Source organism: Pongo pygmaeus, chromosome 16 (genome assembly GCF_028885625.2).
Source record: "Pongo pygmaeus isolate AG05252 chromosome 16, NHGRI_mPonPyg2-v2.0_pri, whole genome shotgun sequence".
Taxonomy (NCBI): domain Eukaryota; kingdom Metazoa; phylum Chordata; class Mammalia; order Primates; family Hominidae; genus Pongo; species Pongo pygmaeus.
Genome location: NC_072389.2, coordinates 64,832,814 through 64,860,753, shown reverse-complemented (window position 1 = coordinate 64,860,753; position 27,940 = coordinate 64,832,814). Strand labels below are relative to the sequence as shown.

The window sequence follows — 27,940 nt, the reverse complement described above, 5'->3', positions numbered from 1 at the left end:
GATACATGCTACATTACGGATGGACCTTGAAAACATTATGCTAAGTGAAAAAAGCCAGACACAAAAGTACAAATTATTGTCTGATTCCACTTATATGAAGAAGCTAGAATAAGCAAATTCATAAGGACAGAAAATAGAATAGAGGTCACCAGGGGCTGAGGGGAAAGTGGAGTGGGGAGTTACTTTTTAATGGGAACAAAGTCTCAGTTTGGGATGATGGAAATCTTTTGGAAATAGACAGTAATAATGATTGCCCAACATTGTGAATGTACTTAATGTCATTAGATTATACACTTAAAATGGTTAAAATGGTAGCTTTTTTCCCCACAATGAAGAAAATCTAATTAAAAAAAAATGGGTAGAAGACTTACATAGACATTTCACCAACGAAGACATACAAATGATCAATAAGCATATGAAAAGGTGTTCAAGATCATTAGTCATTAGGAAAATACAAATTAAAACCACAATGAGATACCACTACACATCCATTAGAAAAAAAAGATAATGCCAAATATTGCTGAGGGGGTAGAGAAACTGGAACCTTCATACATTGCTTGTGGGATTGTAAAATGTTACAGCCACTTTGGAAAATTATTTGGCTATGTTTTAAAAAGTTAAACATAAGCTCACTATAAGACCCAGCAATTCTACTCCTAGTAATTTACCCAAGAGAAATAAAGACATATTTTCACATCAAAGACCTGTCACAAGTGTTCATAGCAGCTTTACTCATAAAAGCTAACAACCGGAAACAATCCAAATGCCCATCAGTTCATGAACGGATAAACAGAATGTGGTATATCCAGAAAACAGAATATTACTCAGACATAAAAAGGAATATGATACATGCTAGGATATGTCTGAACCACAGAAAGATTATGCTAAATGAGAGAGGCCAGGCTGGGCACAGTGACTCACATCTGTAATCCCAGCATTTTGGGAGGCTGAGGCAGACAGATTGCTTGAGCCCAGGACTTCAAGCCCTGTCTGGGCAACATAGTGAGACTATGTCTCTACAAAAAATACTATAGTATAGATGGACCTTGTAGTATTAAAAACACAAAAATTAGCTGGGCATGATTGTGCACACGTGTAGTCCCAGCTACTTGGGAAGCCGATGTAGGAGGATCGGTTGAGCCTGGGAGGTCAAGGCTTCAGTGAGCCATGATTGCACAACTGCATTCAAAACAAACAAACAAACAAACAAAAAGAAAAGGAAAGAAAGAAGCCAGATGTGAAAGACCTCATATTGTAAGGTTTCCATTTATATGAAATGTGTGGAAAAGACCAATTTCTAGAGATAGAAAGTAAATGAGTGGTTGCCTGGGCTGGGGTAGAAGTAGGAATTGACTGCAAACAGGCTTATGTGAATTTTGGGAAGGTGATGGTAGTGTCCTAAAATTGAATTGTGTTGAGGTTGCACAATTTTATAATTTACTAAAAATCATTTAATTTTACACTTTTTGTGACATTTACATTATATCTCAATAAAGCCATTAAAATAAATAAATACATACAAATCTGACAATGCAAAAAAAAGAAATGAGGTTTAATTTTAGGAAGCATAATTCAGATATAATCTCCATCACAGGAAACAAAATTTTTCCTTAATCTAGCCATATATCTATTATTATTCATATATTCAATCATTACATGTGAAAGATATGAACACTGTGTAGTGAGGGAAACCCAAGCCCTAAATGATGTGAAGCTTTCTGAACTAAACTGTGTGGTCCCTGTGATTGCTCAATAAATAGAAGTAAATCTACCAATTCTAAAAATAGACATTATTGGCCTTTTATTGGTCTCATTTCAAAGAAAACTACAGCAGTAAAAAGGGGAGTTTGAGGAGCAATCCAAATGCCTAAATTGTTTGAGTATTAAACTGTATTACATATAATCATTATGACCTAGAAACATTTAATCTGAAGCAACAAAGTCTGATCTTAGTAACTGACTTAATAGCTGTCTTCAAAGATATGAAAGATTATAGAGTAAAACTATTTGACTAGTTCTTCTCTCCCTTCATTAAGAGCCAAACAAAATAAAATCATTTAATAATCAGCAAGATAAAGTTAGATTAAACATAACACTGACAGTAACTGTTATCAAACACTGGAATAAATTTAATTAGGATATTTCTGCAAGCTGTCTCCTTGGCGATCATTAAGAATAGACAAGACAGACAGCTTTGTTCTAAATGCATTACTGCCTGGAAGGTAGGAATTGGGTGACCTCCTGACACGGAGCAATTCTGTGGAAAGGGACATAGGCCACCTGACTTTCACAAACCTTACCTCGATATCCCGATTAAGTTGCTTCACTATGGCAGTTATGTTTCTGATATGCTCCTCCAAGAAAAGCCTGGCCAAGCGGTCACCTCCCCCTTTGTTTTGCATTTTCTGCAAACTGTTGACAATGTCATCTTTAATCCGAAAGGCGTGCTCTACGAGGGCGGCGGTGGTTTTCTCATGGCAGAGGATCCTGTCTTCCAGCTGCTCCACGAGGCTCACAGATGAGTATGGTGCCATGGTCAGGGACTGGCTGTGTCGGGGCATGGTTCTCACTCGCCTGCAGAAGGGAACCATGAGGGTTGTTAATTGGGAAAAAATAATTTTTAAAGCCAGATTCAAAACTTCCCGGAGAAGTTTGGAAATACAAATTATCTATAACTACAAGCTAAATAGGGTTTCAGGCAGGATTTCTGCCTAAAAAAGTTTTCTTCCCAAGCCGGGAAAGATCCTTAAATAATCATGCCCACAGACTTAAGTGTTTTAGAAGCGGTCTCCATGACTTCCAAGAGCAAGAGGCTGGCACAGTTGGGTACACTGAGATGTCTCCCCAATATAATCTATGTTATCAAGATCAAGTTCATTAACAAAGTCTCCTAACATGCTCTCCTCCTCCTCCCTCTCTGAAACAGTGGTCACAAACTCAATGCCTACGTGGGTCAGGCAGGCGACATAAATGAGTGAAGCATACTACATATGAGGCAATAGGGAGTGTCAGGGACTTTAGAGAACTGGAAAGGGCATTTCCCAGCTAACGGGAGCCACAGTTCTGCTCCACCCATGAGTGACCATCAGGGATTTCAGGTCCCTTTTTCCAGATCATCTGATATTTCTCAAGAAAAGCTAGCAAATCCAGACTTGTACGTGAAATAGCTTGATTTTAAAATGTTAACGATTCATTTAAAAAGTATTTAAGGCCAGCACAGTGGCTCACACCTGTAATCCCAACACTTTGGGTGGCTGAGGTGGGAGGATTGCTTGAGCCCAGATCAGCCTGGGCAACACAACGAGACCCTATCTCTACAAAAAAAAATATTTAAAAATTAGCTGGGCATGGTGGCACATAACTATAGTCCCAGCTACTCAGAAGGCTAGGTGGGAGATCACCTAAGCCCAGGAGGTCAAGGTTGCAGTGAGCTGGGACTGTGCCACTGCACTACAGCCTAGGGAACAGAGTGAGACCCTGTCTCCAAAAAAAGTATTTAAGAACTTGCTAGGCCAAGCAATGTACTTCATGAGCCGATTTTGGCCGATAGGCCCCTAATCTGCAACTTCTGATTTAAAAAGCTTAACAGGGATGTTAGCCTCAAGCCCCCAGAGCTATATTTCACTCTCAACAGGAAATTCAAGTCTACTGTAGGACTACTGCGAAATCTCTACTTCTTAGGGTCACTGAGTGGTCCACAGTATGCTATAAATTGAAAGCTAGAGGACACAATAGTGTTTCTCTTGCCCTTGAACAAAACCATTCTTCAATAATGTAACAGCCCAAGCTTTCATTTGTAACTATCACACCCACTAGCAGCCCCCATGGGATGAGTGGAAAGGAAAAGTATACCTTAGATGCATATTTTCCATATATTATACCTTTCCTTGGTGACACAAGAAGGAAATACAGTGCTCCGTTGGGCCATTTTCTTTTTAATAATTCACATCTGTTGAAAAAATAAACACTAAATTATTTAACAGTTTATATCTAGAACCTAACCTCAAAAGCTTATTATTAAGTTGCTAAGTGGATCATAAATTATGCTGAAACACTGATCAGTTATATTATTAAATGCTTTGTATCTTATATATGAAATAAACAGCATATGTTTCCAAATAAGAAGAAAAGCAATCAAGCAAAATCAAAGCTCTTCTGAAATTAATACTGCTAAGCCTTGCAAGACAGACCAACAGGGACTGTACAATGGAGTTTCCTGAAGTTTCCTCACTCCAAATCTACATCTCAAGCTTGAGAAACCACTTTAACAGAAACTAGAGTGTCTTTAACAGGCTTATCCAATCTTATATTTCTCTGTAGAATTTTGCAGGAAACTACCTCAGTAAATTTGATCTCAGAAAATTTTTACTGCTAATTCCATGGCAAATGAAGAGCACTTATTTCTAAATTAATCTCAAATAAAACAGCACATGATCAATGTGATTTGATTTGCGGGAAGATATCTATCCACCAAGGGAATGAGAATGATATTCTTCATTAGAACTTGAAAACTTTATAATAAGATACAATCATTCATATTTCACCTTGCATATAAGGAACATTTGGTCATCACAACTCATTAGAAATGTGAAGAATACTAGAGGATGTTTAAAATACTTTATTATTTAGGTTCCTCAATACTGCTATCAATTGCCTTAAAACAATGAATGCCTACTAACCATGATCTGATTCCATAATTAATTCTCATTTAGATGCTGGATTCAGAAAGCATTTCTGATTGAAATCACTGTTTTGGCGTCATCTCTCTAGTGTTTTATTTTTGGAGTTTCAAAATGTGAACATTTCATTTTCTTAGACAAAGAACTTTAAACAAATTACATTTAAGGGAAAAAAAGTCATTCATGCCAAACAAGCTATGGTGCCCAAAGAGCTCTTCAGTGTCAAAGAGAAGCATTTCTGCCATACAGACTACAGTAGCCCTCCCTCATCTGTCAGGGATACATTCCAAGACCCCCAGTGGATGCCTGAAACCAAAGCCTATATATACTATTTTTTCCTACACATACATACCCATGATTAAGTTTAATTCATAAATTAGGCACAGTGCTCTTGCACTTTGGGGCTATTATGAAGTAAAATAAGGGTTACTTGGTCACAAGCACTGCAATACCCCAACAGTCAATCTGATAACAGAGATGGCTATTAAGTGACTCACAGGGCCAGGTACGCATGGTGTGGATATGCTGGACAAGAGGATGATTCCCGTTCTGGGCAGGAGGGAGCAGGATGGCACAAGATTTCATCACACTATTTCAGAATAGCACACAATTTAAAACTTATGAATTGTTTATTTCTAGAATTTTTTATTTAATACTTTTGACCATGGTTGACCTTGGATAATGTGGAAAGTGAAACCACCGATAAGGGGGACTACCGTAAATAAAATCAGGTCAGTGTGGGAAATGCTGTTATTTAGAATCATAGAATATTTACAGTTTTAAAGTTGTAAGACATCTCAGTTAAGATATTAATCTACAGAATAGCCTAACTTAAGAAACATGTATTTGGCATCTATTAGGTAATTAAGTAACCTAACTAGGAAAAACAAAAATCCCTTCCCTCAGGAGAAGTCATCTAAACCAACCAGAAAACAATGGGTTGTGGCTCATGCCTGTAATCCCAGTACTTTGGGAGGCCGAAGTGGGAGGATTGCTTGAGCCCAGGAGTTCAAGCCCAGGAGTTTGAGGCCAGCTGGGCAACATGGCGAACCCCAATTCTACAAAAAATACAAAAATTAGCCAGGTGTATTGATGCACACCTGTAGTCCAAGCTACTCTGGAGGCTACTCAGGAGGATCACCTGAGCCCAGGGAGGCTGAGGCTACAGTGAGCCATGATAGCCCCACTGCACTCCAGCCTGGGCAATAGAGGAGACTCTGTCTCAAATACAAACAAACAAAAACAATGGGTTAAGTGGCTAACCCTATGAAAAAAAACACATGGGGAGGGAAAACAGGAGAGGGGTCGACTTTTCCTGGGTAGCAGCTAGGTCAGGAAGAACTGATGAGAATGAGTAGGCTTTCCCAAAATAGGGGATGGAGAGATTGTTCCACACCTTCTCTCCAACACTCCAACCTCTACTTCCTTTCTTCTGAACATGCTCTGGCCTGCCTAACCTGTTCTTCCAGCCTCATATTTGGCCACTCCCTACCACAATCACCTGCTCCAGTCACTGGGAATCCCCGCCCCCGCCACCCCTCCCCCACCATCCTTGGATATGTCCTGCAAGCTCCTGCCATCATGCCTCTGTGCATGCGCTCTATGGGAAATGCCCTTCCCACCCCTGCCAGCCTAGAAAACTCATGCACTCTTTAAAGCCCCACTAGCCCCTCCAGTCTATAAAATGGCTCTCTCTCTTGCATTTCTCCAGCTCTTTATCTGTTTGTATACTATTTATTATGCTCTATTCTTTTTAGTTGTTTAATAGTCTAGCTCCCCTACTAAACGACACGCTCCTTACAGGCATGTTTCAAATCTTAATAAACACAGGGCTGACCTAGAAGTATCCATATACGTTTGTTAATGACTGAGTGAATGACCAGCACTTCCAGATCAGAAACTGCAGCAATAAAGATATAAGACACTATACTTTAGTTAAAAAGTATAATTATTTACCAAGACTGAATCCCAAATATTAGACACTCAATAAGTATCTGAAAGAATGGGGACTTTGGCATCCCCTTCTCTGAAGGTCATTTCACCTACCTGAACAGAGCCACAAAAGTCAAGCCACACCACTGATTATCGGAGATGGCTTTTCAGAAGCAAACCCCCCTAAGTGCTATGCAGCTCTATGACAAGAAATTTCATAAGGCATGAGCTCACAAGACACATTATTCAGAATGGGTGCCCTTTATGAATGTGGTGAGGATCTGCATATCTGGCAGTTCGCTTGGTTTGTCAGCATCACGATTCTTTGCCAGAACGTGGAATCTATATTGCAGATGAATAAAGATTGATAATGAATAAGACACAGGATTAAATAACCTCTCAAGCATTGTTTGCAGATCTTCCCGTTGTTAATTCTGGCTTACCCGCCTGAGGTTATCATCTCCTGTACATTTATAAATCTGATCGCTGATACCACAGGTCTGTCTACAACCTTATCACACAGGTCTGGGTTTCATGCTGTTTTGATTGTGTAGTGATTCCACTATATTAAACAATATATTAAACAATCTCCACTTTTTAAAGTTTTAAAATTGGGGGAAGTTAGGGGAAGGGACAGGTAGGTAAAGCAAGAAGAAAAGAATGGGAAGAAAGAAGAAAAAATAAAATCCGGGGCCAGGCACTGTGGCCTGTAATCCCAGCACTTTGGGAGGTTGAGATGGGTGGATGGCTTGAGTTCAGGAGTTTGAGACCAGCCTGGGCAACATGGTGAAATGCCATCTCTACAAAAAAAAAAAAAAAAAAAGCCAGGTGTGGTGGCACACACCTGTAGTCTCAGCAACCTGGGAGGCTAAGGTGAGCCCAGGAGTTTGGGACCAGCCTGGGCAACATGGCAAAAACCCATCTCTACAAAAACTACAAACAAAAAAAAATTAGCCAGGTGTGGTGGCACACGCCTGTAGTCCTACCTGGGAGGCTAAGGTGGGAGGATTTCTTGAGCCTAGGAGTTTGAGACCAGCCTGGGCAGCATAGCAAAACCCCATCGCTATAAAAAATACAAAAAAAAAAAAATTAGCTGGGTGTAGTGGCATGCACCTGTAGTCCCAGCTACCTGGGAGGCTAAGGTGGGAAAATCACCTGAGCCTGGGAGGTCAAGGCTGCATTGAGCCATGATTGCACCACTGCACTCTAGCCTGGGTGACAGAGTAAGACCCTATCTCAAAAAAAGAAAAAAGAAAAAAAATCCAAATGCCCAAAATATGCAATATACAAATAGAATCCAGGAGTTCACAGAAGAGTAAAGTGAAATGCTATTATCTAAATCAAAATGATTATTTGTGATTATGAGGATTCTGTGAGGGGAGAAACAAAAAAGGAAGTAGATATACATAGAGATGAATATTTTAAAATTTTAATGAAAAAGAAGACATTAATGCCAACCAATTATTATAGTTTTATAAGTAATGTGACACTGAGTAGAAAAACCTTCCATACCATTTTAATGTAAAATGGTAAATGAATTTAATAAATTAAAATGACAATTTTTACTAAAGAGTTGAATACTAATCATGTAAAAACAGTTAATTTTTCATTTCACTATTAAAATATAGGATTGATACATTATGCCCAACCATCAGAATAAAAAATAGGCAAAGCATTTATGAATAAAGTGGTTGTAATATGATGGTAAAAAAAAAAACCCTATTTCCTTATAGCTAAAAACAGAGTGAAAGGACAGAGGGCAGGAACAGTGGAAGGTTTGTCTGGAAAGACAGCTGGATGTTGTTCTCTAACTCACCTCCAACAGCACCCTCAGGCCTTTGGACTTGATCCCCAGGTCCTGAAGAGTGACAGGAAGTTGTGGGATGGTAGAAGGCAAGGGCCTCCCAGGCAGGCAGGAGTCGGAGGAGATGGGTAGTCACAGTGGTATATGCAGGCCCAAGGCCCTGGTGACTAGACTGGGAATTCAGGCAGCCCAGAGATGGGATCTGGCTGGAGTAGCAGGAGAGGTGTGAAGATTCACCTAGCACTTCTCATTCCTCTCTCTCCTCTTGCCTCCCTCCCTACCCTCTTCCAGCTCTTCTCCCTTATCTTCTCCCTGCCTCTTCTCTTCCAATTTTTTTTTTTTTTTTTTTTTTGCTTTCCCCACCATTGAGTCCTCTTCATTTTCCTTTGCCCTTTCTCTTAACTTCCCATTTTACTGCCTGGTTTCCTTCTTCTACTGTCTCTCTCATCCCTCTTTCTCTCACTCTCACTTTGCACAGCTACAGTCCAACATATTTTTCTCTCATAGAAAACATGCTGGTAGGATCAGAAAGGCTCTTGCTTGAATCCTGGCTTCCCCACTATCTGTATGATCTCAGTGGGCCTACCTTAGTTGGTTGAGTTGGGGGTCATATAACTAACAGCTGCTCACTCATAACGTAACGAGTAACTGCTTACTCGAGAAGGTCAGGTACTCATGAAACACATTTATGTGCATTAGTTTAATTCATCCTCACAATCATTTGTAAAGTATTATACTCTTATTATCAACATTGAACCAGAGGAAACAGAGACTTAGAAATGTTCAGCAACTGGCCCAACATCACGTGGCCAAGAAGGAGTAGAGCAGATATTTGAACCTAGGACCTCAGCTTCTGCATCACCAGGCATTAGCTACAGGAGGCTATGGAATATCTAGAACAGTGTCTGGCCTTAGCACACTGGATAAGCTTCCAGTAAGGGTTGGTTCCTTTCCCTTCCCTGGCTAATGTCCCTTTATGCACATCTGATAGAATACATATCTATTTTTTAAAATAAAACTTTCAGCCAGGAGCGGTGGCTCATGCCTATGATCCCAGCACTTTGGGAGGCCGAGGCAGGAGGATCACTTGAGCCCAGGAGTTCAAGACCAGCCTGGGCAACATAGCAAAACCCTATCTCTACAAAAAATACAAAAATTAGCCAGGCATGTTGGTGTATGCCTGCAGTCCCAGCTACTTAGGAGGCTAAGGTAGGAGGACCACCTGAGCCTGGTAAGTTGGAAGCTGCAGTGACCTGAAATCATGCCACTGTACTCCAGCTCAGGTGACAGAGTGAGACCCTGTTTCTAAATAAATAATATAATATAATAATACTTCATAGACTATGTGTACGCTGCGTTTTCGAATTGACACTACATCATGAGCATGATTCCATGTCAATATATAAAGATATACATCACCATTAAAAATTTTTTTCTGTGAGACAGGGTCTCATTCTGTCACCCAGGTTAGAGTACAGTGGCTTGGTCATAGCTCACTGCAGCCACCAATTCCTAGGCTCAAGCAATCCTCCTGCCTCAGCCTCCAGAGTAGCTGGGACCACAGGCACTTACCACCATACCTGGCTAATTTTTCAATTTTTTACAGAGATGAGGTCTTACTATATTGCCCAGGCTGGCCTGAAACTCCCAGCCTCAAGTAATCCTCCCACCTTGGCCTCCCAAAGTGCTGGAATTACAGGCGTGAGCCACCACGCTCAGCCTACATCACCATCTTTAATGCCTGCATGATAGTCCACTGAATGGCTCTACCATAATTGTTAGCCAGCCCCTTAATGATGGACATTTTCACTGAAATAGTATTTCTAATCATGGATTAGTTCAGCTTTTTGGTATCTTATTTTCCTTTCCTTTGGTCTACAAAACGATGCAGGTAGTGTAGAAAGCCAATGGGGAAGACTGCAAAATTCAAGTTAAGATGAGACTCTGAAAATGAAATCTGAAGAATCAGGAAGAGATGGGAACAGCTGATCTATAAAAATGATCCAAGACACTGCTGACACTACTGAAATGGGCAAGCACTCATCATACTAGTTAATATCCATCTTTGGCTCTATGCTGCATGCTCCATGAGGAGCTGTATTGTCCACAGCTATATCCCAAGCACCTGGCACATCAGAGCTAATCAGTAAATGTTTGCTGGGTGAGTGAATGTCCAGGAGAGATAACTGAATTGAAGTAATTTCATATTGTTGAATATAATCAATTGAATTATATTCTGGCTCGAGAATGAATGTGCAACCAGAAAGGAAGAGGGTATACACAGCATGTCTACTAAAAGCAGAGTTTGAAGAGACAAAATGTATTGGTGACCAGATGTGGTGGCTCATGCCTATAATCCCAGCACTTTGGGAAGCCGAGGTGGATGGATCATTTGAGGTCAGGAGTTCGAGACCAGCCTGGCCAACATGATGAAACCGTATCTCTACTGAAAATACAAAAATTAGCTGAGCGTGATGGTCCACACCTGTTATCGCAGCTACTTGGAAGGCTCAGGCAGAAGAATCACTTGAACCCAGGAGACAGAGGTTGCAGTGAGCCCAGATCACACCACTGCCTTCTAGCCTGGGCTGGATAGAGTGAGACTCTATCTCAAAAAAAAAAAAAAAAAAAAATTATTGGTGTTTTCAAGGACCTAAGAATCCAGGGCAGCAGCAAAAGCTCTATAATAGAGGGGGATGCATTAGGCTCTCATGGTCCAGTGACATTAGCCGTAAAGATAATCCTATTCACTCCTTGCCCTGAGTCCATACTCACCAACCACATCTTTTAGCTTCCCATATAGCTGTGCATAAAAGGAGAGTACACAGGAATCGGCAAACACAAGCCCAAGTCTATCTGCCAGCTATTTTTCTCGATGTGAATCAATATATTGGAATTTCACCTCCGATGGGAACCAGACTAGGTAAGTCAGCCCCCTGATAATCTCTGATCACCCTAACAATGCTGATCTAAACCCATGACACTGGAACCCATGATGTTGAAACATGATGATCAAAACATGGTCCCTGCTGTGGTGGACAGACTCATAGGGTGCCCCCCCAACACCATCCTTGTCTCTTGGTGTTCACACCTTGCATGGTCCTCTCCCTTTGAGTGTCGGTGGGACCTGTGACTTGCTTCTAACCAAGAGAATACAGCATCCAGAGACCAGCCAACTGACAGTCACCTGTACTCAGTGGGCAGTTGGAGTCAGCTGGGGTTCTAATACCAAACTACATAGGGTGTAATTCTGTTCACTGGAAATAGAGCATTTATTTTATAATCTAAGTTTTAAGTCTAAATAGATTTCCACATGGCTGTCTTGCTTGGCAAATCTTAAAAGAATATTGAAGGATAAGAACTTGAACAAGTTTTGTTGTCGTTGTTTTTAATATATGCAACATTGGCTCTCTTCTGGACAATGGAAGCGAATTATAAAATAAATCTAATTTGCCATAAGAGATAAAATCCCCCAGAGATACCATTTCATCACATCAGACTGGCAAAAATCAAGTATGAAAAGATCAAGTATTGACAAGAATATATAGGAACAACAGGAACACAAGATGGGAGTATGAATTGATACTACCACTTTAGAAAGCAATGTTGAATATCTAGTACAGCTGAAGATGCACAAACCTAATGACCTAATAATTCTACTACTAAAAAATCCTCAAAAAACTTTCCAAATGTGCTCTTAAGAAGACATTTGCAAGAATACTTAAGGTAGCATTGTTTCTAATAGCAAAAAAATGAGGAGTGGGGAATGAACACCCATCATTAGGCAAATGGAGGAATAAACTATGATATATTCATGCAATGAAAGAACAAATAGTATTGAAAATAAATGAATTAGCAGCTAGGTGCAGTGGCTCAGGCCTGTAATCCCAGCCCTTTGGGAGGCCGAGGCGGCAGATGGCTTGAACCCAGGAGTGGGCCTGGGCAACATGGCAACCACATCTACATTAAAAAAAAAAAGAGAGAGAGAAAAATTAGCTGGGTGTGGTGGCACACACCTATCGTCCCAGCTACTAAGGAGGCTGAGGTGGGAGGATCACCTGAGTCTGGGGAGGTCAAGGCTGCAGTGAGCAGTGATCTCATCACTGCATTCCAGCCTGGGCAACAGAGTGAGATTTTGTCTCACAAAAAAAAGGAAAGAAAGAGAAAAAGAAATGAATTATAATTACAAGTCCCAATGTGAATGAATCTCACAAATATATTAAGTGAAAAAATTAAGCTGAAGAAGGATACGAACACTATACAATGTCATTTTTATAAAGGTTTAAAACACGCCAAATAATATGCCAAATCTGTAGCATCTAAAGATGAATGTGGAAATGACAAATACCAAATCAGGGTCATATTCCTCTCTAAGTGAGAAATAGAGAGGAATAGGTAGAATACTTGGGACTTTGACTAAATGTATCTTTTACTTCTTAAACTTAATTTTTCACTGTATCAATTTAAAAGAAATAAATTACTTCTTGCCCCCACTTAAAAAAACATGTAAACCAAGAGTTCAAAGGGGAGTCAAATTGTTAGACTCTCCAGGGCATGTAGAGAACTCACTCTTGCCCTATACATTCTAGGACCATGAAATTGGAATTCCATGCCAAAAGTAACTAATCTCCATGAAATCTCTACTCTTAAAGCATTTTATCCATACTTAATACTATGTGATCTTAACTAGATGGTAATATTTCCATAAATGGCTATTGGTTAAATGTCCAACAATAGAAGAGCAGTTAGTTAGAACACAGCACATCCACTCAAAAGAATATCAATAGCTAGCCAGGCATGATGGATTACATGCCTGTAATCCCAACATTTTTAGAGGCTGAAGTAGGATGATCGTTTCAGGCCAGGAGTTCAAGACCAGCCTGTGCAACATAGCAATGCCGTCTTTACAAGAAAATAACAATAAAAAATAAATTAGCCAGGCATGGTGGCGAACACCTGTAGTCCAAGATACTCAGGAGCCTAAGGCAAGAGGATTGCTTGAGCCCAGGAGTTCAAGACTGCATGACACTGCACTCCAGCTTGGGCAACAGAGCTAGCTAGATCTTGTCTCTAAAAAAACTAAAAAACAAACAAACAAAAAAACAGCTAAGAATATATTTATGTATTTATGTCCTTGCTATAATGTTAAGGTGACAAAGAAAAAAAAAACCCACCAAGGTGGATTTATACTACACTTTATCTATCTATCTATCTATCTATCTATCTATCTATCTATCTTACTAAACATCCTACCATGCACAATAGTACACATTATTTAGAACTATAACCAGGGCTTGGAAGCCAGCACTTTGCTCCAAGGCACCACAATTTAGATGGTGCAAACATTTTGACTCATGAGTTTAAAGGACACTGCAATTTCTTTTTTTTCAGGCAGAGTCTCACTCAGTGACCCAGGCTGGAGTGCTGTGGCACAATCTCCACCCACTGCAACATCTACCTCCCAGGTTCAAGTGATTCTCCTGCCTCAGCCTCCCGAGTATCTGGGATTATAGGTGCATGCCACCACACACAGCTAATTTTTGTATTTTTAGTAGAGACGGGGTTTCGCCATGTTGTCCATGCTGGTCTCAAACGCCTGACCTCACATGATCCGCCCACCTAGGACTCCCAAAGTGCTGGGATTACAGGCCTGAGCCACCACTCCCAGCCAACCCTGCAAATGTTGAAGTTATCTACTACCACTACCTCTGCCACCATTACCACATCCTGCTCCTCTTGCTCCTCCCTCTTCCCTTTCTCCCCACAATGAGAAGACTGCTTGACCATGGGCCAGCAAAGATGGATGAGGCAGGAGACTCAAAGTCAAGGACAAGGCAACCACTGCCCTGCTGAGTGCCCAGGCCACCAATTATCTGCCTTCCTTCTCTCCTGTATCTGAGGCCTCCTCCCTCCATGCCTAGATGCCTCCACGGTCTTGAGGCTACCTTTAATGCTGTTTCCCCCTCCTCTCCCTTCACTCATCCTCCTACCAACTTTCCCCCTGCCAAATTGCTGGAATTATCTATGTGGTGTGTATAGTTGTTATCTGGCTAAATCATGTGCTTCGGTAAAAGAAGGAGGAAGAGGGCTGTACAACTGAGGTCAGGATGCCTAATTTCCCAAGCCAATGTATCTAGATTGACAAGGCCAAAGGAAGGACCAATGCTAACAGCAGGAGCTTTCCACAAATTAACCACACTGTCCCAGTTGGGGAAGTGCCTCCAAATTATGTGCAAAGGAAATGAAAACAGTGCAAATAAGCACACTCTGTCTCCTTCATAGGCAGCTCATCTCTCCCCACTCCTGACCAGAATTTTTTAGAACAGCTGAGCAGTCCTTGGAAGAAATATGGAAGAAATATACTGGACTAGCATACTGAGGAATGCACATGGCATTATGGTTGTGAGGCCGATCTGGGGAAAGCTGGGTAAGTCATCGAGGCCTTACATGGTCTCTAAGACATTGGACATCCTCACACCAAAATATCTGTCCTTAGGCCAACAGCAGATGTAGCTTACCTGACACATCTTGACATTTTTTCAACTGTACATTACCTCAGCAACCCAGAAATCCTACAACCATCTTGGAGAGGGTGAGGCAAGGATTCTAGGACTAGAAGTATTAGTATGCTCATATCTTTTAAAACAGTGGAAAGAAATAAATTGAAATGTAAATAGTGGCACTGGGTACATTTTTATTCTGCTTTTCCTTATTTTCAAAATACTTTAACAAGTGTGCTATTTTCACAATTACACAAACTTAAATAAAACCTTCTTGAAGAAAAGAATGAACCAATGAACGACAATAACAACAAAAAGCATAAATTGCTCATTTACAGCTATCAAAACCGAGAAACAAGCCTGATTCTGGGCTTTAAAGACTATGGTTTAGTTAAAAGAAGTTTGCTATCAATTTTTACTTTCATTTCCTTGTGGGCACAGAACAAGGCTTGAGGCTGGTGCTCTCATCAAAGCTGGGACTGAAGCCTGGATCGCCTGTGCATCAGGGAATCAGCATGTTGTACAGGTCCAGTGGTTCTGGAGTGATGCCAGCACAGTATTCCAAAAACTCGAGGTTCCAGGAAAACTGCAAGTCCCTCCACAGGGTCCCAGAGCAGATACTTTCAATGCCCTTTGTCAAAATGGCCTTGAGTCCACTTAGCAAGACTTGCATTCTTTCCCCTCCATTCTATCACATTCATAAAGGGAATTCTGTTGGAGGTAGAAGGGTGAGGGGTGATGTGTTTCTGACCCACAAAGGTGAACTTTAGAATGCTTACAATATTTGACAGTGCTCTTCCAGCCAGTGCAGAGATTTCTGCATAATTGAAGGGAGGTGGTCAATCTGCAATACACACACGACCTCTGTCAGGTCCAGACAGATTTACAGACAGACCTCTAGAACCCAATGACTGGTCTCTGATGTTGCTTCAATCCACTCTCCACAGCTTAGAATGATGTTAACATTTTTAGGAGAACCCTTGCAAAAACAGATTGGTTTTTGTTCTCCTCTATTAATAACAGCTATTTTGAAATGCTATTTAAATCTTCTATTGTTATTTGAACTTTTCTGGATTATGTCTCCCCAGCTGAGCTGCTGTAGGGCAGCGGGAACCACATCCTACATGAACCTGTAATCTCCACGAAGCCTAGCACAGTGCCTCTTCACGGACACTCATACATATTTGTTCATTTGCCTTTTTGTTTTTCTAATTTGGGAAGACCCACTGTTTTCATTGTTGAGTTGCTCTACCCAAATGACATATCGATTGCTGACTGAAGGTGCTCTTCCAGCTGTGAGCTCGGCGGAAGGCTGGAGGTCACCCTGCAGTGGGCCCGGGCACTCACACCAAAAAAGAAGTCATTACTTTTAGGGTGTTTTATTATGATCAACGGCAATATGTGGCAACTTTTCTTTCTAGCATTAGAAAAGATACATTACCAAATGTTAAAAAAGGAACCTGCCAAGTGCAACAGCTAGAAGAGAAAAAATATTATTAAAAGCCCATGTAAACTCTCTACCTACTAAACCAGCAGGGGAAAGCACGATTCTGTGTACTCTCATACAGACAGAATGCTGGTAGTGACTTTTGGTTCTACCCTCTATGAATCGCTGGCTGAAAAGCTAAGAATTTAGGCTTAGAAGAAAGATCCAGTCTCCAGTCTATGCCCTTTTTCTCACACTCAGAGAGAGGAGGCTGGACTTCCCTGCTTAACATGGGAGTCTTTTACTCTTTTACGTGGAGTAACGACTTGAGTACAGCACATTAATTTTATAACTATTTTAGGAGCAGGGGAGGACTCTTGAGTTTCTCCAGAGGTAATTAAAAATGGGGGAAAAAAGAAACCTGAAATAAACAAAAAACAAGCTGAAGGCACCAGGGGTTTCTGAATAACATCTTCCCAGTTCAACAATTTTAAGAATTCCATAATGCGAAAGCAACCCCCACACATTCTCTCCCACATAAACATGCTTTTTATTTAAGCCACACTCAGCGACGGCAGCAGAATGTCTTGCCTGCACTTCTGTAGTTGCTTCATCCAGAGAGAATGTCTTCTCCACAAACGCGTTCAGAAGTAGGGCAGAGGGTAACCACCGGTCAGCAAACGCAGACACCTTCAGGGAGGAAGACTGAAGTTCCCAGTAAGCTCAGCAGCTCGCCACCCGGAAATCTGAGTTTTCACCACACTGAGATCTGACTTTCAACCTCAAGTACCAACGTTCCCTTGGTAGCAACTGAAAATTTTAGGCTTTTTGATATTTATCAACCAGCACATTCCTAGTAATTTTCCTGGTGTACCAGAAAGAGGTAATTATGTTCCTTCCGATAAACCCTTTTATTATCACTGATAGCTACATTTTTAAAATAACAAGAACCACTGAGCTATGGAAGGAGTCGACAAAAGACCACCAAGGCATAAAAAGCAATTGGGTTTTCTCTTTTTGCAAAAATCACCTGCTTTTATATGGAAAAACTCATGGAACATAAAACTACATCCAATAAGTCAAAAAATAAAATAAAACAGTCAATAGGGAGAGGGAAGACAGTAGAGGAGTTACTGAGAGAGAGGAACAGACGGAAAGAGTGAAATGCGGGAGGAGAGAAACAGTGAGTAGAGTGGGGAGGCAGTGATGAAGGACAGCAGAGGAGAGAGACGAGGCCAGACAGCCAGAGGAGGCAGGTGGCTCCAGGGCTCCCAGGGAGGAAGGGAGCTGGAGAAACTACTCCTCTCACATTCAGCTGCTCATTTGGCGTGTGAAGAACTAGATGGGCCATTTTTAATATGCTATGTTAGTTTCTCTACTCTTTTTTTAAAAAATCAAATATGTTCTTTCTTTGTCTTGACACATACACACGACGTTAAGATGTCATCAGGGAAGAATCATTTTTTCCACTTACAACATGAAAATGCCTTCTCAAATTATCCACCGTTTTACTAAAAAGATCCTATTTTGAGCCAACACCCACCTGACTCTTCGGGTAAGGCATGGGTCTCACATCCACCATCGCATACCACGTGCTAACAGACAGCTCCATGGTTATTCTGTGCACTTGCTTAATGATTTCATCAAATAATTTAGTCCAGTCAACAAATATTCATTGAGCCTCTACAGTGCTGAACAAGACACAGCCCCCGCACTGCAGGAACTTCCATTCTGCAGGGAAATAACACTAGCAAGCCACTGTGCAGGAATGGAGGGGCTGGTCAGTGCCACTGGTCAGAAGGCAGGATCAGTTTGAACTGGGTCATCAGGAAAAGCATTTGAGGAGCAGGTATTTGAGTCTGATATTCAAAAGGGTAAATGATGTGAATTCAGAGCAGCATGAGAAGGGGTGGAGAGGGGGCAAAGCAGAGGAAATACTGATTGGTGAGGACTATGGGACCCTTGGGTTCCTGTTGTTAAGCAGCGGCCAATTAGGCGGGAACAGTCGATTGAGGCCAGTGTGCACAGGCCTTCACTCCACAACTGCCCCAAACGGGAGAGAAACAGTAGGCACAGAAAGGAAAGGACGAATGGAGGGAGACTGTGCAGGGGACACCTCAACTTGATTCAATGACTGTCTGGATGTGGGAGTGCAAGGAACAGAAAGTCAGAATAACCCCAGGTCTTCAAGCTCTGGTTACAGAGAAGAGGATGATGGCACTAATGTCATCAAGGAATGCACTGAGAGGGACACACTCCACTACTCATGAGAAACATCAGACAAGGCCAAGCTACAGGGCGTTCTACTACATAACTGACCTGCACCCTTCAGACGTGTCAAGGTTCACGAGAGACAGAATGACTGGGAAATAGTCCCAGATTAGAGGAAAGGAAAGAGGCATGACAACAAATGTAACACATCCAATTGGATCCTGGACCAGAAAACATCTTTTTTTTTAAAAGATCTTTTTGGCCAGGTGCAGTGGCTCACGCCCATAATCCCAGCACTTTGGGAGGCCGAGGCGGGCAGATCACCTGAGGTCAGGAGTTCAAGATCAGCCTGGCCAACGTGGTGAAACCCTGTCTCTACAAAATTACAAAAGTTAGCCGGGCATGATGGTGGGTGCCTGTATTCCCAGCTACTTGGGAGGCTGAGGCGGGAGAATTGCTTGAACCAGGGAGGCGGAGGCTGCAGTGAGCCGAGATCGTGCCATAGCGTTCCGCCCTGGGCGACCGAGCAAGACTCCATCTCAAAAACAAAATAAAACAATAAAGATCTTTTTTTCTCCTCTTTTGCCATGAAGGACATTATTAGGTCAATAGATGACACATGAATAAGGCCTGTTGATTAGATAATAGCTCTTAATGCTAATTTTCTGATTTTGACACTTATACAAGAAAATGTCCTTTTTAAAAGGAAACATACACTCAAGTATTTAGTGGGACAAAGGTGTACCATGTCTACAACTCACTCTAAAATGGTTCAGGGAAAATGACAACATGTGCACGTGTGTGTGTGTATATGTGTGTGTGTATACATATGTGTGTGCATACATATGTGTGTGCATAAACACACAGATACACAGACACAGAGAGAAAGAATGAGAGAATATGATAGAGTGAGAAAGGTAAAACAAGTGTGGTAAAAATTAATATTTAGAGGATTTGGTTGAAAGGTATGTTGGGAATTATTTTAATTATTGCGGCTTCTCTTTTTCTTTTCTTTTCTTTTTTTTTTTTTTGAGAGACGGAGTCTTGCTCTGTCACCCAGGCTGGAGTGCAGTGGTGCGATCTCAGCTCACTGCAACCTCCACCTCCTGGGTTCAAGCGATTCTCCTGCCTCAGCCTCCTGAGTAGCTGGGATTGCAGGCGCTCACCACCATGCCCAGCTAATTTTTGTACTTTTTTAGTAAAGACGGGGTTTCACTATATGTTAGCCAGGCTGGTCTGGAACTCCTGACCTCAGGTGATACACCTGCCTCAGCCTCCCAAAGTGCTGGGATTACAAGCATGAGCCACTGTACCTGGCCAGTTATTGCAACTTTTCTATAAATTTGAATTATTCAAAGTAAAAGGTTTAAAAAGGGGAAAAATGATTACAGACGCCAGGAAGACAAGGTAGAGACAAAGCAGTCAGGCTTCTGAGTATTACATTCTGAGTGAAATGTGGGCAACAGCTCAGGGCCCAAAATATAGATCTGAAGTACCCGGGGGCCCTGGGTAAACAGGGTTAAAAGTGGGGCTCTAAGGTCATACTGGTGGAGTCCCTTTCCCAGGTCTGCTCCTTGAAAGCAGTGTTTTCTTTAAGTTATTCAAATCTCCCTCGACTTCAATTTCTGCACCTACATAACAGGAGTAATCAGAGTATCTGCCTCACAGAGTTGGAGTGAGGATTAGAGGAAGTAGTACAAGTGGGCGAGGGCGCCCAGTGAGGCGCGGGGAAAGCGCCCAGTGCTCTTTAAATACTACTGTGGGCTCAGAGGTGAGGCTGGGGCAGGGAGAAGGGCGGAGGAAAAGGAAAGGAAAGACCAAGGACAGGATCTCACAGCATCCCCGTGTCTACAGGCCAGGAAGAAAAAGGAAACAAATGAGGTTCGAGTGGGCCTGGACTACCAGCGTCATGGAGACAGGGAGAGACAGAGGCGCAAAGGGCTGACTGCTGCCAGGAGACGCAGGTCAGGGACCAAGGAGGGGAAAGACAGGGCAAAGGCCTCAGATCTGCAGCCAGGACACCTATGCCAGAGCCCTCTGAGGAAGCAGTTTCAACAGAAAGATGAGGGTGAAACCAGAGTAGGTGAGTGGACAAAGAAGAGAACCTGAGAACAGTTCAACAGAGTAGCAGGGTCAAGAACAGTGCTACCCCATACGATAGCCATTGGCCCTATGTGACTACTTCAATTGGATTTAAATTAGTTTAGAATTTACTAAAATGGAAAACTTGGTTCCTCAGTCACACGAGCCACACTTCGTGTGCTTAAGAGCCACATGTGGATAGTGACTACCATATGGGACAGTGCAGATATAAAATATTTTTCTCACCACAGAAAATTCTATTGGACAGAGCGACGCCCCCACCACAGTTTCTTATGGGAAGGATGACCCATATGGTGGAGTAAGGGTTGGGGCGGAGTAGGGAAGGACCAAAGACAATGGAGAAGAGGAATAACAAATGCAGCCAGTTCCCAAAAGAGGTGAGAGGAAGGAATCAAGTCCAGAGAATGAAGAGTTTGGAGTGTATGTGGATTAACCTTGGGGAAGGGACTCGTAGACATTTTCTTCCTTTGAGGAAGACGAAATAAAGACAAAGAGAGGAAGAGAAAGATGCTTGGGGGCCTTGAGGAAGGTAAAGTGGGAATTCATCTGGTGAAATTAGAGCCAGCGTAAATTTTCAATGGAACCTGTCCAGAGGTCTTTGTGACTTCCTCCCGGATAACGTGGCAGGCTGGGAGAAGAATAAGCAGGCAAGGGGGGCTGATTTTGGATTGAGGACTGGAATATAAGAAGCCCAGCACATTGAAACAAGGGATTTTGGGATCCCAGACAGAATGGAAACGGCTAGCAACCTACATGCCCCAAGTGGAGAAACAGAGTCACAGAGGGGCTGAAGGATTGGAACAGCAAGTGCTTAAGGTACCAGGGTCCTCAGCGATGGTTAAAATCCAGAGCAGTATGTGGGTAGTATCAGCTAAGTAGGCTGAAGTCCAAGTTCAAGATCTCGAAGGTTCAGTCTTGTTCAAGACTGAACAAGTCCAAGATGTTAGCTGAAGCAAAGTGGAAACTGAGGCTATAGGAATAGATGATGAGGAACTTCAAGGTCAAAGAATTAAGACAGCTTCAACACGAACCCCAAAGTCACTGGCAAGAGACAAAGCAGAGAAGAGAATGAAGCTGGCTGCTCACGTTTTTTGTTTGTTTATCACTTTTTTGAGGCATCAAGTGAAGAGATCCCCACTGTACCTGGGTGTACTCAGAATTGCCAGAGAGTTCTGTTTCTTCTCTTCATCGTCTCCTGCTGCTCCTCCTTTTGGGGTTTGTTTTTAAAGTAGGGATTTGTAGGTCTTACTCCCCCACCCTACCCCAGCCCCCATTGATTCTAATTTGGTATATTTGAGGGAGTCTAAAGACCAAGTTTTTAAAAATGTCCCAGGTAATTCTGAGGAGCCCCCAGGTTTGGGAAGCACTGTTCCAGAAGATCAGAAGAAGGGTAGGGGCATAAGCAGACAGCACTACCTTCCGAGAGGAGACTTGGTTGGTGATGGTGCATTGGTTTGGAGGCAGCACTAAGGAGAAGCGGAAGAGCATCCCTACTCTGATGAGACGGCAGAGGACACTAGAGAAGGCTCTTCTGCGGGAAGTTGTTCACTCAGGCTCTGGTGCTCGGGAGAGAAGGTGGGCTCAGCTACAGAAAAAATGAAAATGCAAGAGTGTGGCTGCAGGATACAAGAAACAAGACATTGAAAGCCAGGTCGGAGTGACACAGCCTAGTGGCCTGCAGAGAGAAGAGACTGAATAATGCGCTAATGAGGGTTCCAAGCACCATGTGGTGTGGTTCATTAAATGGTTGGTAGGGCTTCGTGGTTGAATCCCTAGGCACTAAGGATTTTTCTATCCATATGCTATCAGATTTCTAACATGTAACACATTAAAGGTTATTAAGCCCTCAGGTAAACAAGCTTGCAGAAGCTTATTCATTAGCATTGGAAACTGTGTCTTCCCAACCCACGTTTTTATACAGATGAAATCAGATTCGAATGAAAATCAAGGGTAGCTTTAAGCAGAAAGTCAGAAGGGGCAACCAGGGGTACCTGTGAGAGGGTACTTCCTCCATTCCCCTCCGTGGAAGAGGGAAGTTTATAGACAGTGGATATGGAAGGGGGCCTAAGTGTCTTTTTAGTACCAGTCAATGCTAAAAATAGGATAAGTGCCACGGAACCCGCCCCCCCCAACACACACACACACACACACACACACACACACACGCACATTCAGTGACAGGGCCCAGAAGGCAGATACAATGTGCAAATCTGGGGATGGTTCTCAATAAAGAATATATTTACTCTACAAACCTAACTCTTATTTTAAAAGCAAGTTGCAAATGTTTGCCCTTGCTTCTGAGAGAGCTGCACTTTTGTGGATTCAAATCATTCTAGCATTATTTCTGGTTACTCCTATGAAATAATTTCTAACACTGCCGTACACAGACTTTAAGCTGAGGACGAGAGCGCACGCGCACACACGCACACACACACGCGCGCACACACACACATAAACCTCGTGCACATTGAAGAAATGACTCACTTAATTTGCTGCTGCCTGCCACGATTGGGTTTTGATTTTACCTGTTCAAATACAAAGTTTCCTATTAGATTAACTACAGGAAAGAACTTAGGAGCATTAATCCTGATTTTGTTCATGTCTTTAGGGCACCTAAGAGGTTTTAACCTGTGCATCTTAAGAAGCCATTCCTTTGGACCACCGACTGCTTGCTCCATAATCTTTCAGACAACAATAACATTTCTTACCACTTTAGGAGCCAATTAATGGAAACCCCTCCTAGAATAAACATGGTTAAGCTTTGCATCTCCGGTACCTGCAGAACCGTACTTTAGGGCTCTTTCTCAGCTCGCAGAAGGATGGCACAACAGCATTCTGGAACTGCAAAGACCCCCTAGCCCCTCCTTTGAAAGATGAGAAAAAGCGAAGGGGCAGAAGAGCAGATGGTTAACCTACCCAAGGTCACTCATTCTGAGTAGTGGGTCGGCTGACTCACCTTTAACCCTGGCAATCCGTGCACCACCCCAGCTCCCCCAAACAGTCCCTCCGGGCGTCGGTTGGTTCGCTACCATGCAGCCCCCGCGAAAATGCAACGCCAGTTGCGCTCTGTGCCCAACTTCAGCCCTTCGCGTCACATGCAGTTAACCCTCTCGCCCGCGGCATGTCACATGGGCCACGCGCAGCTCTCTCTACCCCACGCCTATCTCCTGAGAGGCTGCCCCAAGGTCACCGGCCGTCCCAGGGAGCTCCCGCCGCCCAGCCCTAGAGGCCGCCCGGCCGGGGTTCCTGGAGCGCGGCACTCACCGGCGCGGGGGGTGGGCGCGCCGCGGCTGCCCATGTCCTCGCCGGCGCGGCTGGGTGCGGCGGCCGCTGGCGCTGGGTGAGCAGGGCGCCCGGCTGCGGGCCCGCGCCGCGGGGAGCGCCGTCCAATCAGCGCGCGCCTGCCGCCTGGCCCGGCGCGCGGCCCGGCCGGGTTCGCGGCTCCCTGGGGGCGCGAGCCGCCGCGCGCCGCCCGAGCCGCTTCCGGGCGCGTTGCCTGGACGCGGTTGCCGTGGCAGCCCGAGCTGGAGGCTTTCCCCGCGCACCCGCGCCCAGCCTGGCGGCGCCGCCCCTCCTCCCTCCTCGTTCCCACACCCAAAATAGCCTCTGCTCGTCGCTGCTGTTTCCCACAGAGCTCGCATCCAAGCGCCTTGGAGTTGGCAGGCGGGGATTTCGCTCATTGGAAAATAAATCCTGTTGTAGGGATGGTTGATTTGGAGAGGTGTTGAAATGGTGCCTGATGGAGATCATAGCCATGGTGGTGGCATTGCAATTCTCTCCAGAGCCCCAATATACCTTATTTACTAAACTGCTTTCCCACAAAAATAGTTCTCTCCCCCGCCCCATCTCAAATTGAAGAGAAGTTATTTGATTAGGCCACGGTGACGCCCCACCTGTGCAGGTGAACGAACCCTCCGGGGCTGCTGAGTGTCATTTACTGAATCGCCTTGACACCTGCAGTTGGGACCCAGGATCGTGTCTCATCACAGCAGACACGACGCGAAGAAGAACCGCGAACACCCCTCCTCTTCCCAGCCCTTTCTTCTCCCGTCAGCTTCATCCCCTCCCAGCGCGTCCTGGCTCTTTCCACCTTCCTCTCGATTTTGGATTCTCATCAGGACGCACAAGCCCATTCACTCATAATTGTGCTTCCTCTCGGTGGGCGGGATTTCAGCGGAGTTGGGGGGGACACGACCTTTGCCTCATCTGGTTCATGCCTCCTTCGCAGACACTGGTACTTACCCGGCACAGGGGCTCCTGTCTGTCTCCCCCACCCCCCAAGCCTGAGCCCTTCCAACCCAGGGGAAGGAGCCCGACATGGTAGAAGAGCCCGAACTGTGGATTCGGCTGAGCGGTTTTGGAATCCTCTCTCCGGCAGGATTATTATTTAGGGGCTGTTAGTATTAAGGACTGTTATTTGTGTGTGATCTTGGGTATTCTGCGACTGCTTCCTCACCAGTAAAACGGGCTAATATCCTCCACAAAGCGCTAATGCATTTGTAACATTCATTCAGCTAACAGTATCTATTGGATGGCTGCCAAGTGCTAGAAACTGTGCTTAGCCCTGAGACACAACGGTGAAGATGAAAAAGAGACACATCACTTTCTGATCCCACAGAGCTTAGAGCCTGACGAGCATTCATCAAATAATCACAGACACATGTAACACTGCCGTTGTGCCCAGGAGAGTAATGGCCTTGAGTCTTGTGATGTGTAGATCTGATCTAACAGCATCTCTTTAGTGCTGCAAAAGCTCAATGATTATTCTTTCCTTTCGCGGTTAGATTCCCACTGCCTGGTACATGGTATGTACTAGGTAAATACATATTGAATTGGATCCTATGTCATGGTGATGACACTGTCACTCAGCTTCCCAGTGACCTTCTGGTTGTAACTTGCCACAACATCTGGAAAGGTTTGCATGTGTTAGCAGAAAGTACCCATTCAAACCTAGAGTCCATCACCAAGAGTCTAGAAAAAGGTTCAAAACATTTCTTGCCTGTCTCCATCGGGGTGCCTTTCGGTGCATATGGAGAGCATCTCAGATAGACACATGACGTCCCCTCTGTCTTGTTTCCTCCTCTTCTTATTACTCTACCCTTTCCCCGCCCACCCCAATACGGACCCTACTCCCTCTACTACTTGAGGTGCCAGAGCCTCAAGGCACCCATTCCTGGCTTCCTAGGAGAGTGATAGTAGATCCTAATATTCCTCAGAATGGAACACGTATAAAACAGAGGAAGTGCCTTCTTACTTCTGGCCATCAAAACTGAACTTTGATTTTCCATTTGCTGCAAGACTCCCTCACTCTCAAAGATAGGGAAGGAGAGGACCTGGAAGGTGAGGGGCTCTTGCCATATGTAGGCACCTTCTATTTAGGCTGACTTTCATTTCCTTTTTAAAAATCGTAACAATTAGCAAATAAGACAAATAATTGTACTAATAACCATTTCAAAACATGAATTTCTGAATGAGAACCGGGCTTTCAAAGTGGTCTTGAATCAGGCCCATGACTTCCCACTTCTTATCTATCTTTTTTCTTAACTGATTTGTTTTGAATCCCAAGGGGACAAAATTTAATGCACAATGATTAAGCCTACACCAGTTTCTTTCCACCTCTTTCCCTATTTCTGTAGGCTAAATTGCAACGAAATACCCATTTTTTCCAGAATCGCTTTGATTGTAACTCATTACAGGAGATAGAGTTTTTCTTGTATTACTTCAATTAAAAAGCAATGATTTATCACAAATTATTTTATGCTGCAAAGATTACCAAAAAAATTATCAAAGAGAACAATTCTATACATTTGATGGCTGTAATACTATTTACAAAGCAGTCATTTAAATACAAATAATTTGTTCAGTATATTATGCTAGACACCGTGGAAATTCGTTTTTCTTCTTTCTTTTGAGACAGAGTCTCACCCTGTCACCCAGGCTGGAATGCAAAGGCTCTCGATCTTGGCTCACTGCAACCTCTGCCTCCTGGGTTCAGGCGATTCTCCTGTCTCAGCCTCCTGAGTAGCTGGAACTACAGACGTGCGCCACCATGCCCAGCTAACTTTTTTATTTTTAGTAGAGAGGGGGTTTTGCCATGTTGGCCAGACTGGTCTCAAACTCCTGACCTCAAGTGATCCGCTGGCCTCGGCATCCCCAGGTGCTGGGATTACAGGTGTGAACCACTGTACCCAGTCCACTGTGGGAATTTTTTTGTTTTGTTTTGTTTTGTTTGCTTGTTTGTTTGAGACAGAGTCTTGCTCTGTCGCCAGGCTGGAGTGCAGTGCCGTGATCTCGGCTCACTGCAACATCTGTCTCCCGAGTTCAAGCAATTCTCCCGCCTCAGCCTCCCGAGCAGCTGGGACTACAGACGCACGCCACCAAGCCCAGCTAATTTTTGTATTTTTAGTAGAGATGGGGTCTTGTCATGCTGGCCAGGATGGTCTCCATCTCTTAACCTCGTGATCCACCTGCCTCAGCCTCCCAAAGTGCTGGGATTACAGGCATAAGCCACCATGCCCGGCTGGAATTGTTTAAGTGTTTTATTCCACGGCTGGGCTCTGGTTCTACTTGTGTCTCTGCACTGCCATTAATCATGAAGATGAGATACACATGACATCTATAAGGATAGTAAGTAGGCTCCTCTAGGTAGGTAGAGGTCAAGGGCTTGTGTAGGTCAACGTGGTTTTATAAGAAGGCTGGAAAGCAGTTGGGCCAAGGCTGTGGTGAGTTTCAGATGGATAAAGAGTTAGCACTTTGTTTTGTCCTCAGCAATTCTCAACCGTGGTTTGTCGAGATCCATTGGGAGGTGTGTTACACATTGTTCAGTCTCAATAATAGAGTGCCAAAGAATTAGACCACCAGGAATAGTCATATGTAGGGACCAGGAGAAGGAAGAAGGTTCCCACAGGGAGCAATGAGGAAGACCCAGAGATGTAAGGGTGAGGACAGTGTCAGAGAAGACACAGATGAGAAGGCTCAAGGGCAGAAAGTTTCCAGGGGACAAGTCTTGCAGAAAACCAAGAAAATTTAGTGAATAGAAAGTCACTGGTGACCCTCAGGAGTGTTTTTTAGTTATCAGATTGCTGTGGGTTAAGAAAAGACTGGATGCTGTAGAAACGCAAGAAAGGTGTAGGTCACTCTTTAGAGAAGTTCGGCAGTGTAAAGAAGGTGAGAGATAATATCCATAGAGATCTGTAGTGCCCAGTGGATGTTTTTAAGATAAGGGAAAATAGTCTCTGCATATTTATATACAGTTGTAGGGCTGCAGACAAGGAGAGCACAATGC

General features: G+C 43.5%; 1 protein-coding gene across 8 annotated transcripts in view; it reads right to left on the bottom strand.

Annotated features, from left to right (window-relative positions):
- FAM81A (family with sequence similarity 81 member A) overlaps positions 1-24,650 on the bottom strand; it is an 85,470-nt gene extending 60,820 nt beyond the window's left edge. The window contains exons 1-5 of one of the 8 annotated variants that reach the window (XM_063652664.1): positions 23,920-24,005; positions 23,140-23,180; positions 22,072-22,240; positions 3,853-3,949; positions 2,301-2,574 (exon numbers count right to left, since the gene is read on the bottom strand). In XM_063652664.1, the coding sequence (XP_063508734.1) occupies positions 2,301-2,574; positions 3,853-3,872 (294 nt within the window). In that variant the 5' untranslated portion in view covers positions 3,873-3,949; positions 22,072-22,240; positions 23,140-23,180; positions 23,920-24,005. Of the gene's footprint in view, positions 1-2,300; positions 2,575-3,852; positions 3,950-12,431; positions 12,453-16,932; positions 17,032-22,071; positions 22,241-23,139; positions 23,181-23,611; positions 23,862-23,919; positions 24,057-24,548 lie in introns of those variants that run through there. The other 7 variants (XM_054451904.2, XM_054451906.2, XM_054451907.2 and 4 more) reach the window with 7 other exon arrangements.
- Between the last annotated feature and the right edge of the window lie 3,290 nt (positions 24,651-27,940).